The sequence below is a fragment of the Meles meles genome, chromosome 3 (assembly GCF_922984935.1).
Source record: "Meles meles chromosome 3, mMelMel3.1 paternal haplotype, whole genome shotgun sequence".
Taxonomy (NCBI): Eukaryota; Metazoa; Chordata; class Mammalia; order Carnivora; family Mustelidae; genus Meles; species Meles meles.
In genome coordinates this window covers 133,642,909-133,658,476 of record NC_060068.1, presented here as the reverse complement: position 1 = coordinate 133,658,476, position 15,568 = coordinate 133,642,909, and the positions used below count along the sequence as shown (strand labels likewise).

At 45.3% G+C, this 15,568-nt stretch overlaps 1 protein-coding gene and 1 pseudogene across 1 annotated transcript; one reads left to right on the top strand and one right to left on the bottom strand.

Annotated features, from left to right (window-relative positions):
* Positions 1 to 435: 435 nt before the first annotated feature.
* On the bottom strand, positions 436 to 3,079 carry LOC123939277 (elongation factor 1-alpha 1-like). The gene is made up of 3 exons (XM_046001169.1): positions 3,031 to 3,079; positions 1,988 to 2,044; positions 436 to 1,224 (listed from the first exon to the last, which is right to left on the bottom strand). The coding sequence occupies exons 1-3, from the start codon at positions 3,077 to 3,079 to the stop codon at positions 740 to 742; spliced, it is 591 nt and encodes a 196-aa protein (XP_045857125.1). The 3' UTR covers positions 436 to 739.
* Positions 3,080 to 3,114: 35 nt separating this feature from the next.
* Positions 3,115 to 15,568, top strand: part of LOC123939276 — a 57,900-nt pseudogene continuing 45,446 nt past the window's right edge.

Genomic DNA, 15,568 nt, shown 5'->3' with positions numbered 1-15,568 from the left:
TCTGCCTGCCTCTCTGCCTACTTGTGATCTCTGTCAAATAAACAAATAAAATATTAAAAAAAAAAAAAAAAGAAAAAGGGCAGAAATCGAGATAGACTCAGCAGTATAATTCTATTGAGGGTTGGTCCCGGAAACCATTTGTCCTTAGTATTTTTGTATTTGCTCAGGTTTCAGTGTTCTGAGGAGCATCTTGTTGGCCCAGCCCAAGAGTGTGTCCCACCCTACCTACAAGGAGACAGACTTTTGTAATGAGAAGTAGAGTCCTCCGCCATCAAAACTCACCCCCTGGGGCCGTCCCCCAAACAGTAAGGGCACTGGGATTCGGCTGGTAGAGAAACCCCCGGACTATCCACTACTTTCTCATTATTAAATACGTAGGTTGTTTCCTTTTTTCCCCCCCTTGTTTCCTTTGTAATATAAAATGATTGAACTTTCTTTTTTTTTTTTTCTCATTAAACTTTTTGTTTTAATGGGTCTCAAAATTCTGTCACAGATTTTTGGTCAACTTGTTTCCATTAAAAAGTACTGATTTTAAAAACTAATAACTTAAAACTGCCACACACACACAAAACAAATGGTCCACAAAACATTCTCCTTTCCTTCTGAAGGTTTTACGATGCATTGTTATCATTAACCAGTCTTTCACTATTAAACTTAAATGGCCAATTGACACAAACAGTTCTGAGACCGTTCTTCCACCACTGATTAAGACTGGGGTGGCAGGTGTTGGGGATAATATTCATTTAGCCTTCTGAGCTTTCTGGGCAGACTTGGTGACCTTGCCAGCTCCAGCTGCCTTCTTGTCCACTGCTTTGATGACACCCACGGCAACCGTCTGTCTCATGTCACGAACAGCAAAACGGCCCAGAGGAGGATAGTCAGAGAAGCTCTCAACACACATAGGCTTGCCAGGAACCATATCAACAAAGGCAGCGTCACCAGATTTCAAGAACTTGGGACCATCTTCCAGCTTTTCTCCAGAACGACGATCTATCTTCTCCTTCAGCGCAGCAAACTTGCAAGCAATGTGAGCTGTGTGACAATCCAGCACAGGTGCATACCCAGCACTAATTTGGCCTGGATGGTTCAGGATAATCACCTGAGCTGTGAAGCCAGCCGCTTCCATTGGTGGGTCATTTTTGCTGTCACCAGCCACATTGCCACGACAAACATCTTTGACAGATACGTTCTTGACCTTGAAGCCCACATTGTCCCCAGGAAGAGCTCAAAGAAGATCTTTGAGCTCCTCTCTGATGATCTCCTTCAGAGAAATTCCCCAGATATGGAATTTCCCTTTGAAAGACCACGAACGGGGCGCCTGGGTGACTCAGCAGGTTAAAGCCTCTGCCTTCGGCTCAGGTCATGATCCCAGGGTTCTGGGATCGAGCCCCATATCGGGCTCTCTGCTTAGCAGGGAGTCTGCTTCCCTCTCTCTCTCTGCCTGCCTCTCTGTCTACTTGTGATCTCTGTCTGTCAAATAAATAAATAAATAAAATCTAAAAAAAAAAAAAAGAAAGAAAGACCACGAACGTTTTTAAGTCTCTTGACACACCTTGCCCAATGGCTTTTCTGGCAGGTTGCGTTAGTGTAAGCTCACCCTTGGAGTGTGCTTGAGTGTGCCCGTGTTCAGCGCCCCACATTGGGCATTACTGTTTTTGGAAATCCTTAGAAATCCTTGCCAGTCTGGGCTCATCTGCATCTCCTGTAGCTCCTTTAAATTACAACTTCTTTGAAGTCAAAGCACCTAGTGGCAAAGTGAATAATTCAGTAAATAAGTTGTTTATTTTCTTGAGTTTATTTGTGATAATTGCCTTTATTGATTTTGTTCCCTATTAATTTGATTAATTCAGGGGCTGCTTCTTTTATTACGCTGCAGAGTAATGTTTTTTTCTTCCATCCTGGAAAGGAAGTATTTACAAAGCAGGAAATGGGTCTGAAATAATGGAGACTGGAAATGTGGAGGGGAGGTCCTGGGAGGAGGGCTCACCCTCCTTCAGCACGGGATTCTTGCTGATGCTGTCTGCCGCATCTCTCTCTCCCAGACCTGGAAGCAGGGGCAGAGCATATGCCCAGATTGTTTCAGAAAGCCGTAGCCGTCATGGAAATCCAGCAGGCTTTAGCTTGGGATAACATAAACCCAGACGGGTGTTGAAATATTTTAAGATTCTTGTATTAACTTAGAAGAACATCTTTTTTTTTTTTTTAAGATTTTATTTATTTGACAGGAAGAGAGACAGTGAGAGAGGGAATAAAAGCAGGGGGAGTGGGAGAGGGAGAAGCAGGCTTCCCGCTGAGCAGGGAGCCCTACACGGGACTGTATACCAGGACCTGGGGATCATGACCTGAGCTGAAGGCAGACATTTCATGGACTGAGCCACCCATGTGCCCCGAGAAGAACATCTTTTAGCAAGAAATTGAAAGGCACAAAACATGTTAGGTCCTAGGCTTCCATCAAGGGAGCACTGAATGGGGTCCAGGACTAAGCCCTTGATAAGGAGTCTGGGGCCCAGAATGCTGGTCCTGCTTTGCCATCAACTAGCTGTGTGACCTTGAAGAAGTTACTTCACCTCTTTGGAGTGCAGTGGGAGTTGGTGATGGCCCACAGGATCTTAAGGGGACTTCCTCTTCTGATTGCCAGCCGAAGATCCTTAGATTACTTCGGATTTTTCAACATTGTCTTGATTTCAAATGGCAGTAATACTCAAACCTGCCTTTCGCTTTGCAGTCAGATAGTAAATAACCGTATGAATACACACGTCTTTCCCCTCACCCTAGGGCTCACAGGCTTCTTTGGGGCTAGCAAGACTTTGACAAAAGCCAGGCATAAGACAAGCTTAATTCTTCCGAAGAAAGCCACTTTTTTTTCTATTTGCATAATTTGATTATAACGTTTTGCCCTTGTCAAGTTCTTTCCTACTTGTAGACATTTACACAATGGGTTATAACCGTATTATTTTATTGTTGGTCATTAACCACGGGTGAGTCACCTTTTTAAATGAGTTTATATGCCTTATTAAGTATTCCACTCACAAAGACCAGACATAAGTCCTGATTTTGGAGTACTGGCATGAACAACCATCGCTGGGTGTCTGTGCTTGGCGGGTAGCCAGACCGATGCCAAGCTCCGATTGGCGGGATGCTCTCATGGCCATGTGGCCCCTGATCCGGGCGATGGTGCATCTTCACGGGACGGTGGGCGGTGCTAACCTTCCTAGTTGTAAAGGAATGTAGAGCTCATTGAAAAGATTATATGGCACAGAATTGTTTTCAATTTCTCTTAAGTAAATATCTGGCAAGACTCAGACTTGGATATAATCCAATTGGATTATATCCAATCCCGCAGACAAAATGCCCCTAAACACATTTCCCCTGGAGAAAGGCTGAAAATATATGCACATTTATTTATTTGTCTAATTTAAACAAATCTCATTAATGTGAATTGATGCAGAAAAATATACCATGATGGAGTGGTTCATGTTCTCACGCTGGTCTGAAGGGAGTTCATTACAGTCCACAGGAGGCGAGCATTTACTGAGGTTCTTTCTATATGAAGCCTTTGCAGGTATAAAACCCTTGTCCATGGATTTGTGTACTTGTGCTTCAACTCTCCCTCTCAAGCCCAGAGCACACAGCGCTAACGGAAGATGGCATTTTTTCCTGAGGAGATGTCCAGTCAGACATGCAGGGAAGGGCCAAATCAGTTCCTGCCCAAAGGTGTCAATCAGCTTGTCTTTATGGGCAGTCCCTTCTCTGAGAAGAGTAGGGAGATTCTGTTACTTCTTCTTTTTTTTTAAGGTTTTATTTATTTATTTGACAGAGAGAGATCACAAGTAGGCAGAGAAGCAGGCAGAGAGAGAGGAGGAAGCAGGCTCCCTGCTGAGCAGAGAGCCTGATGCGGTGCTCCATCCCAGGACCCTGGGATCATGACCTGAGCTGAAAGCAGAGGTTTTAACCCACTGTGCCACCCAGGCACCCCGATCCTGTTACTTCTTAAATATGATTGATGGAATAAAATTGAGTGCTTTGAAGCTTTTAAACTAATGTCTCATCCTGTTAAATTGACTTTCGTTGTATTCTCGGAGGCTTAGCCAAGTCCCCAGGCTTGTGGGTAGTGAGTGAAGTACCCACACCTTCTGGAAACAAAGGTGCTAGACACCAGACCCATTCATGGAGAGCTCCTGAGAGCTGGCAAGAACTCCTGTTTTTGCCTCCTTTCTGTCCCTTACCTCCAGCCTCCGTAAGAGAAAGATCAGAAATTGGAGAAGATGGTATGACACCAAGGGACGTCTTAGGAGCAAAAAACACTGCAAGCTCCCCCAACCACCCTTAGCACTTCCAGGCATACAGGAGAACTCCAACCTGATTATGTGGAAGGACTGGGGGTGCACACCCCTGTCTAGAAGGTTCTGAAGGCTAAGGGCACTGGCACCACTGTGAGTGGGAGACAGTAGCAGTGAGAGCAGAGATCCTTGTGTCATTTGTAGGACAGGAGAAATGTGTTTCCCACAAGCTGAATTGTCCCAGGGGAGGGTAGCCCGGAGGCAGCCACTCCACGGTGCCCCCACCCAGAGGGTGTCTGTTCAACCTCACATTGAACTTGATGGAATAGATACTCCTTCTCCAGCCACCTGGGCTAATTCGGGGGCTCCTCCAGTCACGCTTATCACACCACCTGCTTTATCTCCTTGGTGGCATGTACAAGGCAAACTTATTATGTTTTCATTCCTAGTTTATTTATTGCCTGGTACCTGTCAAAAAAAAAATTGTGGTGTGTTGGGGGGAAGTTAGGAGTGGAGAAGTGACGCTTTGGGAAAAGGATCTCAAAAAGGGCACTCTTGAAAGAGTAAAAAGCCTATTCAATGCATTCCATGAAAGCAGGGACCAGATTCATCTTATTTGCCACTGTTCCCAGGGCTCACAACAGAACCTGGCATATAGTAGTAGCTCAGCAAAAATAGAATAGTAAATCTCTGCTAACCAGGAGCCCCAAGAGACATGCAGACATCCACTGGTTTGACACGGGGAATTTCTCAAGTCTGTGGCCTGCTTGTCAATGCCTGAGTTAAAAGAGATAGTGGGAGACGGGGGCAGGAACTATGGAGTGGAATGGACTTTGGGAGCTCTCTGGGGTTCTGTTTTTCCTGTGCCTCCCTGCCTGGGCAACTGGGAAGCAGCTTTTGAGTGAAGTCGTCTCCTTTCACCCCGCACTCTCCTAAGCCACCATGGCCGCCGCCTCCCGGCCATGCACGTGGGCTCTCAGTCAGTTGTGACTGATTCTCTTGGCAGTGATGAACACTCCTCAGCCTTGATATGCTTTCAGGCTTCAGGGAAAACTGAGCACCTGCTCAGATGTTTGGAGACAATCTGGAAAGGTAGAAATATACAAAGGTCGTGCATTTACTGGTATTCCTTATGGCTTTCCACACATCCTCCCCGGGAATATGAAATTAAAATTCTTTACCTTATGCAGGTCTGTATATTCAGTGGCAAGGACCCCACATACACACTGACAAAAAGATCATGGGAGAACCAGGGTATTTTAAAAGTCATTCGTTTCCCCGCTTCTGATTAGAATCACAAATGAGATTTCTGACAACCCTAGTCACACAGGACTGAAGGAAATCGCAACATGCTTAAAAAGAAAAAAAAGAAATAAAAATCCCTTACATTTGAGTAGCACTTTACAGTTTACAAGCATAGCTACCTATGTTATATCATTTTATTGAGCAGAAGATAAACCATCTGGGAGATTTTAACTCCCTCATAAAGCTGAGGAAACTTCTGGGTGTTCAGTAAATAAATGAGTGCTTTAAAAAAAAAAAGATTTATTTATTTATTTGAGAGAGATTGAGAGAGAGAGTGGAGAGAGGGGAAGAGGGAGAAAATCTTTAAGCAGACTTGCTGCTGAGCGTGGAGCTTGATGCAGGCCCTGATGTCATGACCCATGAGATCATGACCTGAGCTGTAACTAAGAGGGGGCTGCTTGGCTGACTGAGTCACCCAGGAGCCCCGGTGAAAGCCTTTTCAAATGCAACGTAGAGACAGAGCCATCACTGCATGTTCCCTGCAGAGTCAGGATTCTTCATCAGATAGACCCCAAATGACAGATCACATACAGAAAGTCAGGTAAGGCTGTTTTGAGAACTAAGAGACCCAAAAAAGTCCAGTCAGGTCCACATCTAAGATCCGTGGGACTCAAAATAAGAGAACATACAAATGGAGGCCCACTTACATACGCATGAATATTTTAAAGTGTAAACCAAGCCAGAAAACTATCAGATAAGATCTATTCTATCCTCCTACTTTAATAAATAGATCTCCATAATGCTCTAGAAGGCCCGGTTTGGAATCCTCCGCAGAGGACTGCAGGGCAAGGAGGGTCTGACCCGGACGCCTCTCTTTCTCGTTCGCTCTGGGCTCCATCTCACACCACAAGGGGCCTGGAGGGCAGGTGGCTGCTTAGCCAGCACCACGCCCCGGTTCATCTACACCCTCTCAGGAGAGAGACTCTGGGAAGAGATCAGCATGGTCCCAGCATGAGCTCATGGGCCCGCAGAGATGCCGGGGTGAGTGGTAGTTAGGGTGGGAGACGTGAGTGCAGGAGCTGGGTAGGAGTCCTTGGGCCCCAGGAGTCCTCACTCTCTGGGGAGAGGTGTCATCAGGGGAGGGACTGAACTGGCCTCTGTAAAGCAACCTCCCCACCCCGCCCGGGGCAGGGCCCCTCTCCCCGGGAGGCACTAAATCTGATGATAGTCAGAATTAAACTGAGTGTCATTTGCTCTCTTCTTGTGTCTTAGCTACCTTTTACGGTAAGTAAAATGTTTTTCAGTGTTATAATATCTAAGGCCTATTTAAAATGAAGCTCAGTTTAGTTTCGATTTTTAAAAATTATTTGGATCACTTGGGATGGAGCAATGGATAGGGAACAAACGGGCCAAAATTAGAAGTAGGAAGTAGGAAGATAAAGCCTGCTGTCTCTAGTCTAGACAGAGGAAAGAGAGCAACAATCACCATAATAATGCTTTCAGCAGTATAATTCTTTGTTTCCAAAGCTCTTTCGCTTATGTATATGTATCACTGAGCGCTTATAAAAATAAGTGCCAACGCTTTGAAGTTTGAAAGACGTATTCTCCAGGCAAAGAGACAGGAACCCTACTCGACACTCTGAGGAGTACATTTATAAACCCCATTAGCCTGAGGGAGCTACGTAGAAGGAAGAATCAAAGACCTCGAACAGACTCCAACTCTGGGCCGACTCTTCTCTGTCAACAGTGGTGGCCTGACCAGCTTGATTCAGGGACTCCCAGGCCAGGCCGAGCCTCTGCAGCTGGCTGTGCTTTAGCCAAGTCTGACATGGTCAAGGGAGGGGTCGTGATGGCCGGTGTGCCATGAATGTGCCCCCTCTGGCCTTGAAGGATGCATATGACAGATTGTAAATGTTACGCCTGAGTTTTCGCGTCCAAGAGACCACCAAGGAGCCGAGCACCGATGCAATCGCACGAGGGTTTATTTGACAAGTTAAGCTTTGGCCCAATTATACCCGACACAGCGGAGTAGGGACTTGGACCCCGAACCAGATTTCAGCCAGAGTTTTTAAAGGCAGAGTAGGGGTGGACTCGGTGGTGGGTGAGGACAAAGGGGATGATGTTAGTCTCTAAGGAATTTTGGAAGCAAGATCTCCAGGACCTTGAGGGGCTAGCTATTGTTGGGAGAAAGGTTATTTATTACTAGTAATAAAAAATCTTCTCGTGAGACCCTTTAGATGTATATCAGTGGGTCATATGCTTGGGAATGATTGCTGACACTATCTTGGAGGTTGAGAGATAAAGTTTCACATTTCTCCTATCAAGTGTCCTTGTTAGTGAGATTTAGGTTTAGAAGAAATTTAACTTTATTTACATTTCCTTCTGCCTCAGTCTCCTTCAGTTTTATGGTGGGGAGGGCAACATTAGGGCTTGGGGAACTGAGTTATTTACCTCTGGAAATCAGGCTATTATTAGGACATTTGTAAACCAAGGGAGACTCCTGTTTTGCAGGATTGTGATCTCTGCAAGTTAACTATTTGTTTTTCTTTTAGGGCAGCCAGGGGTGGCTGAGGAATGTCACACCTACTACCGAGGGGAGGGGAGCGGGTGCAAGGTGCCAGTTTTTGCTTTGCCAAGATGGCTGTACTTATGTCAGGGCTAGACTTGAGGTGGGTACAGCCTTGTTTTTCTTGGCCTCCACAGCAAAGGCAAGCAGGATACCTGATGGTCACCCTTAATCCTCTGAAGTGTTTAGTAAGGGGGACAAGCAATCCAACTTTTTAGCAAGAATTCTATTCTTTTTTTTTTTTTTTTTTAAGATTTTACTTATTTATCTGACAGAGAGATCGAGAGAGCACTAGCAGGGGAGACAATGGGGAGAGAGAGGGAGAAGCAGACTCCCTGCCCAAGTAGGGAGCCAGATGCGGGGCTTGATCCCAGGACCATGGGATCATGACCTGAGCTGAAGGCAGATGCCCAACCATCTGAGCCACCCAGGTGCCCCAAGAATTCTCCTATTCTTGAGTGTTTCCTTCTTCCTCCAGCAAAAATGGTCTATTTCAGGTTCCTCTGAGAAAGATGCTGCTTTCAACTTGCTTTCCTAGTATGGGAAAGGATTGGCTAGACACCTGCCAAGGTGTTAATTAGTGATAACTGGATAAATATGAGACTTGGAATCTCTTCTCATCTGTCACTAACTAGCTGTGTGACCTTGAGCAAATCCTTTAACCCCTCTGGATCTCTATTTGCTTATCTCCAAAATAGAAATACTATCTCATTGATCTCTCAGCGGTCTGTGAGGCTTAGAGGAGATAGCAAAGCAAGCACTTGACATAGAAAATTTTGCGTAGATGCAAACCACTTTAAGTCCCCTGAGAAACGAGCAAATTGTTCTAGGGTAGCGTTTCCCAAACACACGTTCCCAAAACATTAGTTCCGTGGACTCTCAATAGGCATTACCCTAAAGGCATTAAACAAACATAAATTGTTCTCTGGTCAAATAAATTTAGAAAACTCTGGGATGAACAAACGTAATTAGGCATATTCACCACAGGAATTATTTTGAGTCCTTACTTTTTAACGTGCATTGTGAGTCATTAAAACTGGGAAATAGGACTCGGTAGTTCACATACTTGTCTGGAACACAGACTCTTCTTTCCTCAAAATATTAGTCCCACAGAACACAATCCTTTGGAAATCACGGAACGGCCGGCCCTCTAAATTCTATGGCAGCAAGAACGCCCCTGACCCATTTATTTATTTGACAAATGTTTATAGAGCCCCCGTTGTCTACCAGACACTGCTGCATGTACAAAACAGAGAAAACAAAGCCATTCTTTCCTGGAGCTTACATCTAGTGGGACGCGATGTCACCCACCCAAAGGATGCCAGGTCTTAGAGAAGGGACTGCTGTCCCTTAGCCCAAAGAAAGAAAACTCTGAGGTAGAACTGTTAAAAAACAGAGAAAGCCTGGTGAGGAAGACTAGTTTGTAGACCTGTGGGGAAGACTGCTCTTGATTCTGCCTTCTATAACCCAATCTCTGCCCTGAGGTTAAGCCGTGAGGGCGCAGGATCTCATTCGTCCGCTCATGTATGCACTCATTCATTCCACAGGTACTTGCGGGCGTGACATATGGCACACACAGAAGTGCTCAGGACCCGATCTCTACCCTCAGAGCGAACATCCAGGGTGGCAGGCAGGTAAAGATGTGCGTGGTAACAGCTCCACGTGTTACAGGTGTTGTGCTGCAGAGTCTAGGGTGATGGGGAGCATGTGAGCAGGGCATGAAATCCCAAACTTCAGACATGGCGTCTCAATGAAAGTATCATTTAAACTGAACTATCCAGGGTTTGACAGTTTGTTTAGCAAACTGGCTTAGGGTGAGTAGTGGGAAATGGTGAGTAGGAAAAGCTTTGGGTAGTAGAAACAGTATGTGCAAAGGCCCAGTGGCAACTCCGTTGTACTTGTATAACCAGAGTGGAATAGGCCAGAAAAGATATATTTATATATTGGGATTCAGTGTATGAGTTTCTTCGAAAAGTGCTCTGTTGCTGACATAAAACTAGAAAATCGCTAGGGGCTTCTGAAAGGAAATTTCTGAGGTCCTAGTCATTTTTATAATGCCTAGTCATTTTTATAATGCCTATATTCTACCTATGATATCAGTCTCCTTCCCAAAAATATTTGCATTTTCATGGGGAATTTTGGCAGATCAAGAATTCTCTCAATTCTCAAACCCAAAGGAACACATCGTTACTGGCAAATGTATTCACTAGAACTATATTGGTGATAAATGACAGAAAACCCAACTCAGGACTTTAACAAAATAAGGAATTAATTATCTTACATAACAGAAAAAGCCAGAGAAATGTGGATCCAGGGGTTTTAGACCTAGTCTCTCTCCATTTCTTAATTCCTCTGGCCTCCAAGTAAATCTTCGTTCCAGGTGGAACACTGTGGCAAGATGGCTGCAGCATCTTCATGTCTATGTCCTCCATGTCAATATCTAGTGGAAAACTGGGTTGTCTTCCTGAAGCTACATGTCCCTGTATTCACTGTAATTGGGCCATCACATGCCTGAATCAATCACTGTATCCTGGGGATTAAATTACAACAGTTGGACAGGCCTGGGTCACATGATCCAATATTGAAGAAGGAAGTAGACACTCATCAGAACCATCTCACAGAAGAGCTTCCTAAAGAAATTGTGGGGGCTATTAGCAGAAGGATAGGGCTGTGAGAGAGGGGAGGCAGGGGAGAAATATTAAGGAAGGAAGAAAGGAAGGAAGAAAGGGAGGGAGGGAGGAAGGAAGGGAGGAAGAAAGAAAGGAAGGGAGGGGAGGAAGGAAGGGAGGAAGAAAAAGAAAGAAAGAAAGAGAGGGAGGGAGAAAGGGAGGAAAAAAGAAAGAAAGGGAAGGAGGGAGGAAAGATTATAGAAGAAAGAAAAGAAAAATGATAGAAGAAAAAAAGAGAGAAGAAAGGTCTTCTTCACAAATATAAAAAATTAATCTATGCCATGGAGCACTTCTGGTTGTTGGAAACAAAGGAGAGAAGTAAGGAACAGAGAGAAAGGGCTGTGAACACAACAGTTAGATGTGAATATTCCCGAGTCTGTCGTTCATCAGTCACATACCCATCAAATTTCTAGGTAGGAGAGAATTTCCAGGTCATCAATTCCACAGTGATCATTAGATGCCTGAAATTCCTTCAGCCACCAATCCAGCATAAAACCAAGTAGTGTCCTTGAATTATTTTCAGCAATGGGAAACTCACTCCTCCTGTAACTAAATCATTTCAGTGTTGATGGACTTCCATTATTAGCTCATCATTCCTTCCAGAGATCTGAAGTCTTCCTCTGAACTCTCTGCTGGCCTCAGTTTTCTTTACCCATGAAGAGAAAGCTTAATTCAGTGGAAGCAAAATGATGGCCTATGGCCAAATTTGACCTGAGACAAGATCATTGCCTAACACAATGTTTTATTTTTTTTTTAATTAAAAAAAAGACATTTATTCATGAGAGAGCATGCATACACATGCACACACACACAAGCTGGAGGGATGGGGGACAGGGAGAGAGAGAATCTCAAGCAGACTCCACGCTGAGAATGGAGCCCCGCATGGGGCTCAATCTCATGACTCTGAGATCATGACCTGAGCCAAAACCAAGAGTTGGACACTTAACCGACTGTGCCGCTCAGGCAGCCCCAACACATATTTTAAATACAGTGGAATGTGGGTGCTTCAGGTGATCACGCAGGGTCTTTTGGTTACGGTCCCTACAGCTCCTTGTCATATGTTCATTCTACCTGGCTGCACTAGGCAGGAATTTGATTTTGCAATGCCTGGTCTAATCTTTTCATGCAGTAGTCGATTAGCTACCTGAAGACTGTAATGTGAGGCGCCTGGGTGGCTCAGTGGGTTAAGCATCTGCCTTGGGCTCAAGGTCATGATCCCAGGGTCCCTGAGTTGAGTCCTGCATCAGGCTCCCTGTTCAGCGGGGAGACTGTTTCTCCCTCCGCCTATCGTTCCCCCGACTTGTGCTCTCTCTTGGAAAATAAATAAATAAAATATTTTTTTTAAAAGACTGTAATGTGATGGATTTTAAAAGAAGAATGAGAGAATAGAACTTGAATTTACACAGCCCACTGAATTCTCCTTCAAAGCCTCACCTTGGGGGTGATGGACATCCAGTGATGCTGCTTTCACTCAACTGGATTTTCTAGCTCCTTTTAGAATTGTTTTCAGAGCCTGAAGCAAATTCTTTGAATATCCTCACTGGTGGCAAATCCTCATTTTTTGAGAGTGGTTCTGATTTTTGGAAGAAGCTAGAGTCGCCAAGTGCCAAGTGTTGATGAACAGGCTGGCCTGTCTGTCTGCCTCATCTTTTTTCAGTGTCCAGAGCAAAGTGCGATTATGCAGTCATGAGGCTGAGACCCTGTGGGATCGTTTACAATTTCTTGTTTTGTTTAGTATTTACTTTAAATTTCATAATTGAATAACCAGCATGATTCAAATTTTGAGGAGTACATTAGGAGCAGTAGGGTGCGAAGCCCCTTTCAGGTTCCCCATTCACCCGGTTTTCCTTGGGGTGAGCCTATGCATATCCCTTAAATGCCTCGCAGAAGGCTCAGAGAATCGTCTCTGTATATTCAAGTAGGGTTTAAAATCCCTTTTAAGGTTGCTACATTTTATGCAAATTCGGGCATGTTTATGCCAAACACAAGTCTCATTATGTTATAGTTACTTAAGTTTTAGAGCTAAATTGCTGTCTTCCAGCCACAGAATTTGGACCTTGAGAAGTCTCTGTAACGGGAGGTAGTCTGTCCTGTTTTAGCTACCTGAGCCACAGGAGAGATCAGGTAAGTGACTTTAACCCTTCAAGCCTGTTTCCTCATCTGTAAAATGGGCATCAGGTCAGCAACCCCTCAAGGGTTATTGTGAAGATTAAGTGAGATGATGCATGAAAATGTCCCAAAGAAGGTGTGATGGTTAATTTTTTGTGTCAGCTTGGGTAGGTTGTGGTGCTTGACTGTTTGGTCAAACACTAGCCCACGTGTTGCTGCTATGGAAGTATTTTGTAGATGTGATTAACATTCGCAGTCAGTTGGCTTTAGAACAGATGCCTTCCTCCCCATAATGTGGGGGGCCTCCCATAATCAGTTGAGCCTTAGGAGCAAAAACTGAAATTTTTAAGAGAAGGAATTATTTTCTTTCCTTTTATTTATTTATTTATTTATTTATCTATTTTTCCCCTGAGATGAGAAGAGAGAATTCTGCCTCAAGACTGTAACATAGAGATCCTGCGTGAGTTTCCAAGCTGCTGGGCTGCCTGATGGATTCCAGACTCGAGATTGCAACACCAACTCCTACCTGGATTTTTTGTCCTGCTGGCCTGCCCTACAGATTTCAGACCCGCCAGCCCCCCACAACTGTGTGAACTGCTCCTTAAAGTAAATCTCTCTCACTGTATGTATATCCTATTACTCCTGTCTCTCTGGAGAGCTCTGCCTGGGGCAGAGGGGGCAAACTCTAGCTCTTCGGGGGTAGAGGGCTGGGGAGGACGTGTTTATAAAAATAACAACAACAAAAACCCCCAGATTTTCATCCTGGTTCTTCTATTCACCAGCTGACCACTCCGGGCAAAAGTCTTTGGATCACTGAGCTTTTTTCCCCACCTGCCCAATGCCTCTGAAGGTAGCTGGGGAAATAAATATTAGGGAAATGGTTTGTCAAGTATCATATACCTGCAGGTGAGTGTTAGCTGGGCCTCTCTCCTTTCAGATGCACGTATGTTCTTAAGGTCACCCTTTGGTGGCACCCAGACCTATGCCTTTCTACAAGTGTCCCCTCCCCAGGCACCGCCTCTTGTTTCTGTCTCTGATTGCTGAGCCCATACCCAGGGAATGAAATGCAGTCACCAGAAAGTGGTTGTCAAGGGAGCTAGAGGGCCCCACCTTGGGCCTCCATGGGCTCTGTAGCCCCAGACACGGGGAGGGTAGGAGAAAGTGAAGGCAGGAACTTGTGGAGGTGGCAGCAGAGGCAGCGGAGAGGGGGCATGAGAGAGGAAGGTACCAGTGTGCCAGGCTGGGTCCCCAGGGGTCCAGGGCTGATTTGCTGGGGTGTTTGGGTCTGTGCTACGGGTTGCAGGCTGATTGCGGCAGACCAGCGGGGACTTCCAAGGGGCCTCATCAGGGCACATGAATACAGCGCTGAGTGTCCTATTCTCTCCTCCTGGGGACAGAGCCAATCAAACAGGAGAGGGTCAGAGGGCAGAAGTACTATGAATAACCTGCCTCCTTTACCATCACTGTGCTTCAAAACACCACTGAGGCCCATTCCCATTTGTTTTTTCCTCTGCTGGGGATTCAAGGGCCAGCCCTTGAGAGTGATGGAACTTTCCGTAGTGTCTGAGATGCTCCCATGTTACTACCCACCCCAACATGCCATTCTTGATCCCATCACGGAGCCCTGTCTTTCATGCCACTTATCACAAGCTGAAATTGTGTGACAAATAATTATTTACCAGAAACTGCTCTCTCCCCTAGAATGTGCCATGAGATTGGGAAGCTTATCTAACCTGCTCACTCCTGGGGTCCCAGCTCTTAGCAGACTAATACACAGTACTGCCAGTTAAGCTAAAAAAAAAAACAAAAAAAAAAAAAAAAACCCATTCCTTAAGGAATGGGATAGATGGATACCATTTACGGAAGGTCCTCTGGATGCCAGGCAAGGAGCTCAGAGCTGAATGGCCATTTCTCATCCTCTCTTAATGATCGTTCTGGGAAGGAAGTGTGATCATCTTTGTTTTACTGATAAGAAAGCTGAAGCTCAGACTGGTTGAGTAACATGGTCATGGTCACACAGTGAGGGCTGGGATGCTAATTGAGGTTTGACAGATGCGAAAGTCTATGCTTCTAGTCATAATGGCAGGATGAAAATGTGCCTTATGAGTCGTGCCAGCATTCTTTGATCGGTAGTTACTGCCAGGAGCCTTTAGAAGAGTATCAGGGCTGTGTCCCAGTGGAGCGGCCAGGACGCTGCAATGTGGCAGCAAACTCATGTCTGCAAGGGGCGAGGGAGGAGGTCCAGGGGGACACAGGCCATCTCTTCACCAGTCTTACACTAAATGATAGTGCCTCCCCAAAGATGTGCAATAGAAGCTAAGGGAAAAAGAGAGAGTGTGAGAAAAAATAGGAGATAGAGGCGATTGGCTCCAGGGGCACATGGGTGGCTCAGTCGGTTGAGCCTCTGACTCTTGGTTTCAGCTCAGGTGTTGGTCTCAGGGTCATGGTCTCAGGGTCATAATCTCAGGGTCGTGAGATTGAGCCTCTGTGTTTAGTGAGGAGTCTGCTCGGGGATTCTCTCTCCTCACTCGTGCACTCTCCCCCTCTTCTCTAAAATGAATAAAAGAATCTTAAAAACAAAAGTGCTTGGCTCCTTTTCTGGCCCTAATTTTCACTCTCTCTTAATGCAGGTGTCTTTTCTTTGCAGTGGGAACATATCTACTTACATGCTCATTTGGAGGATAGAATGTATTCAGAGG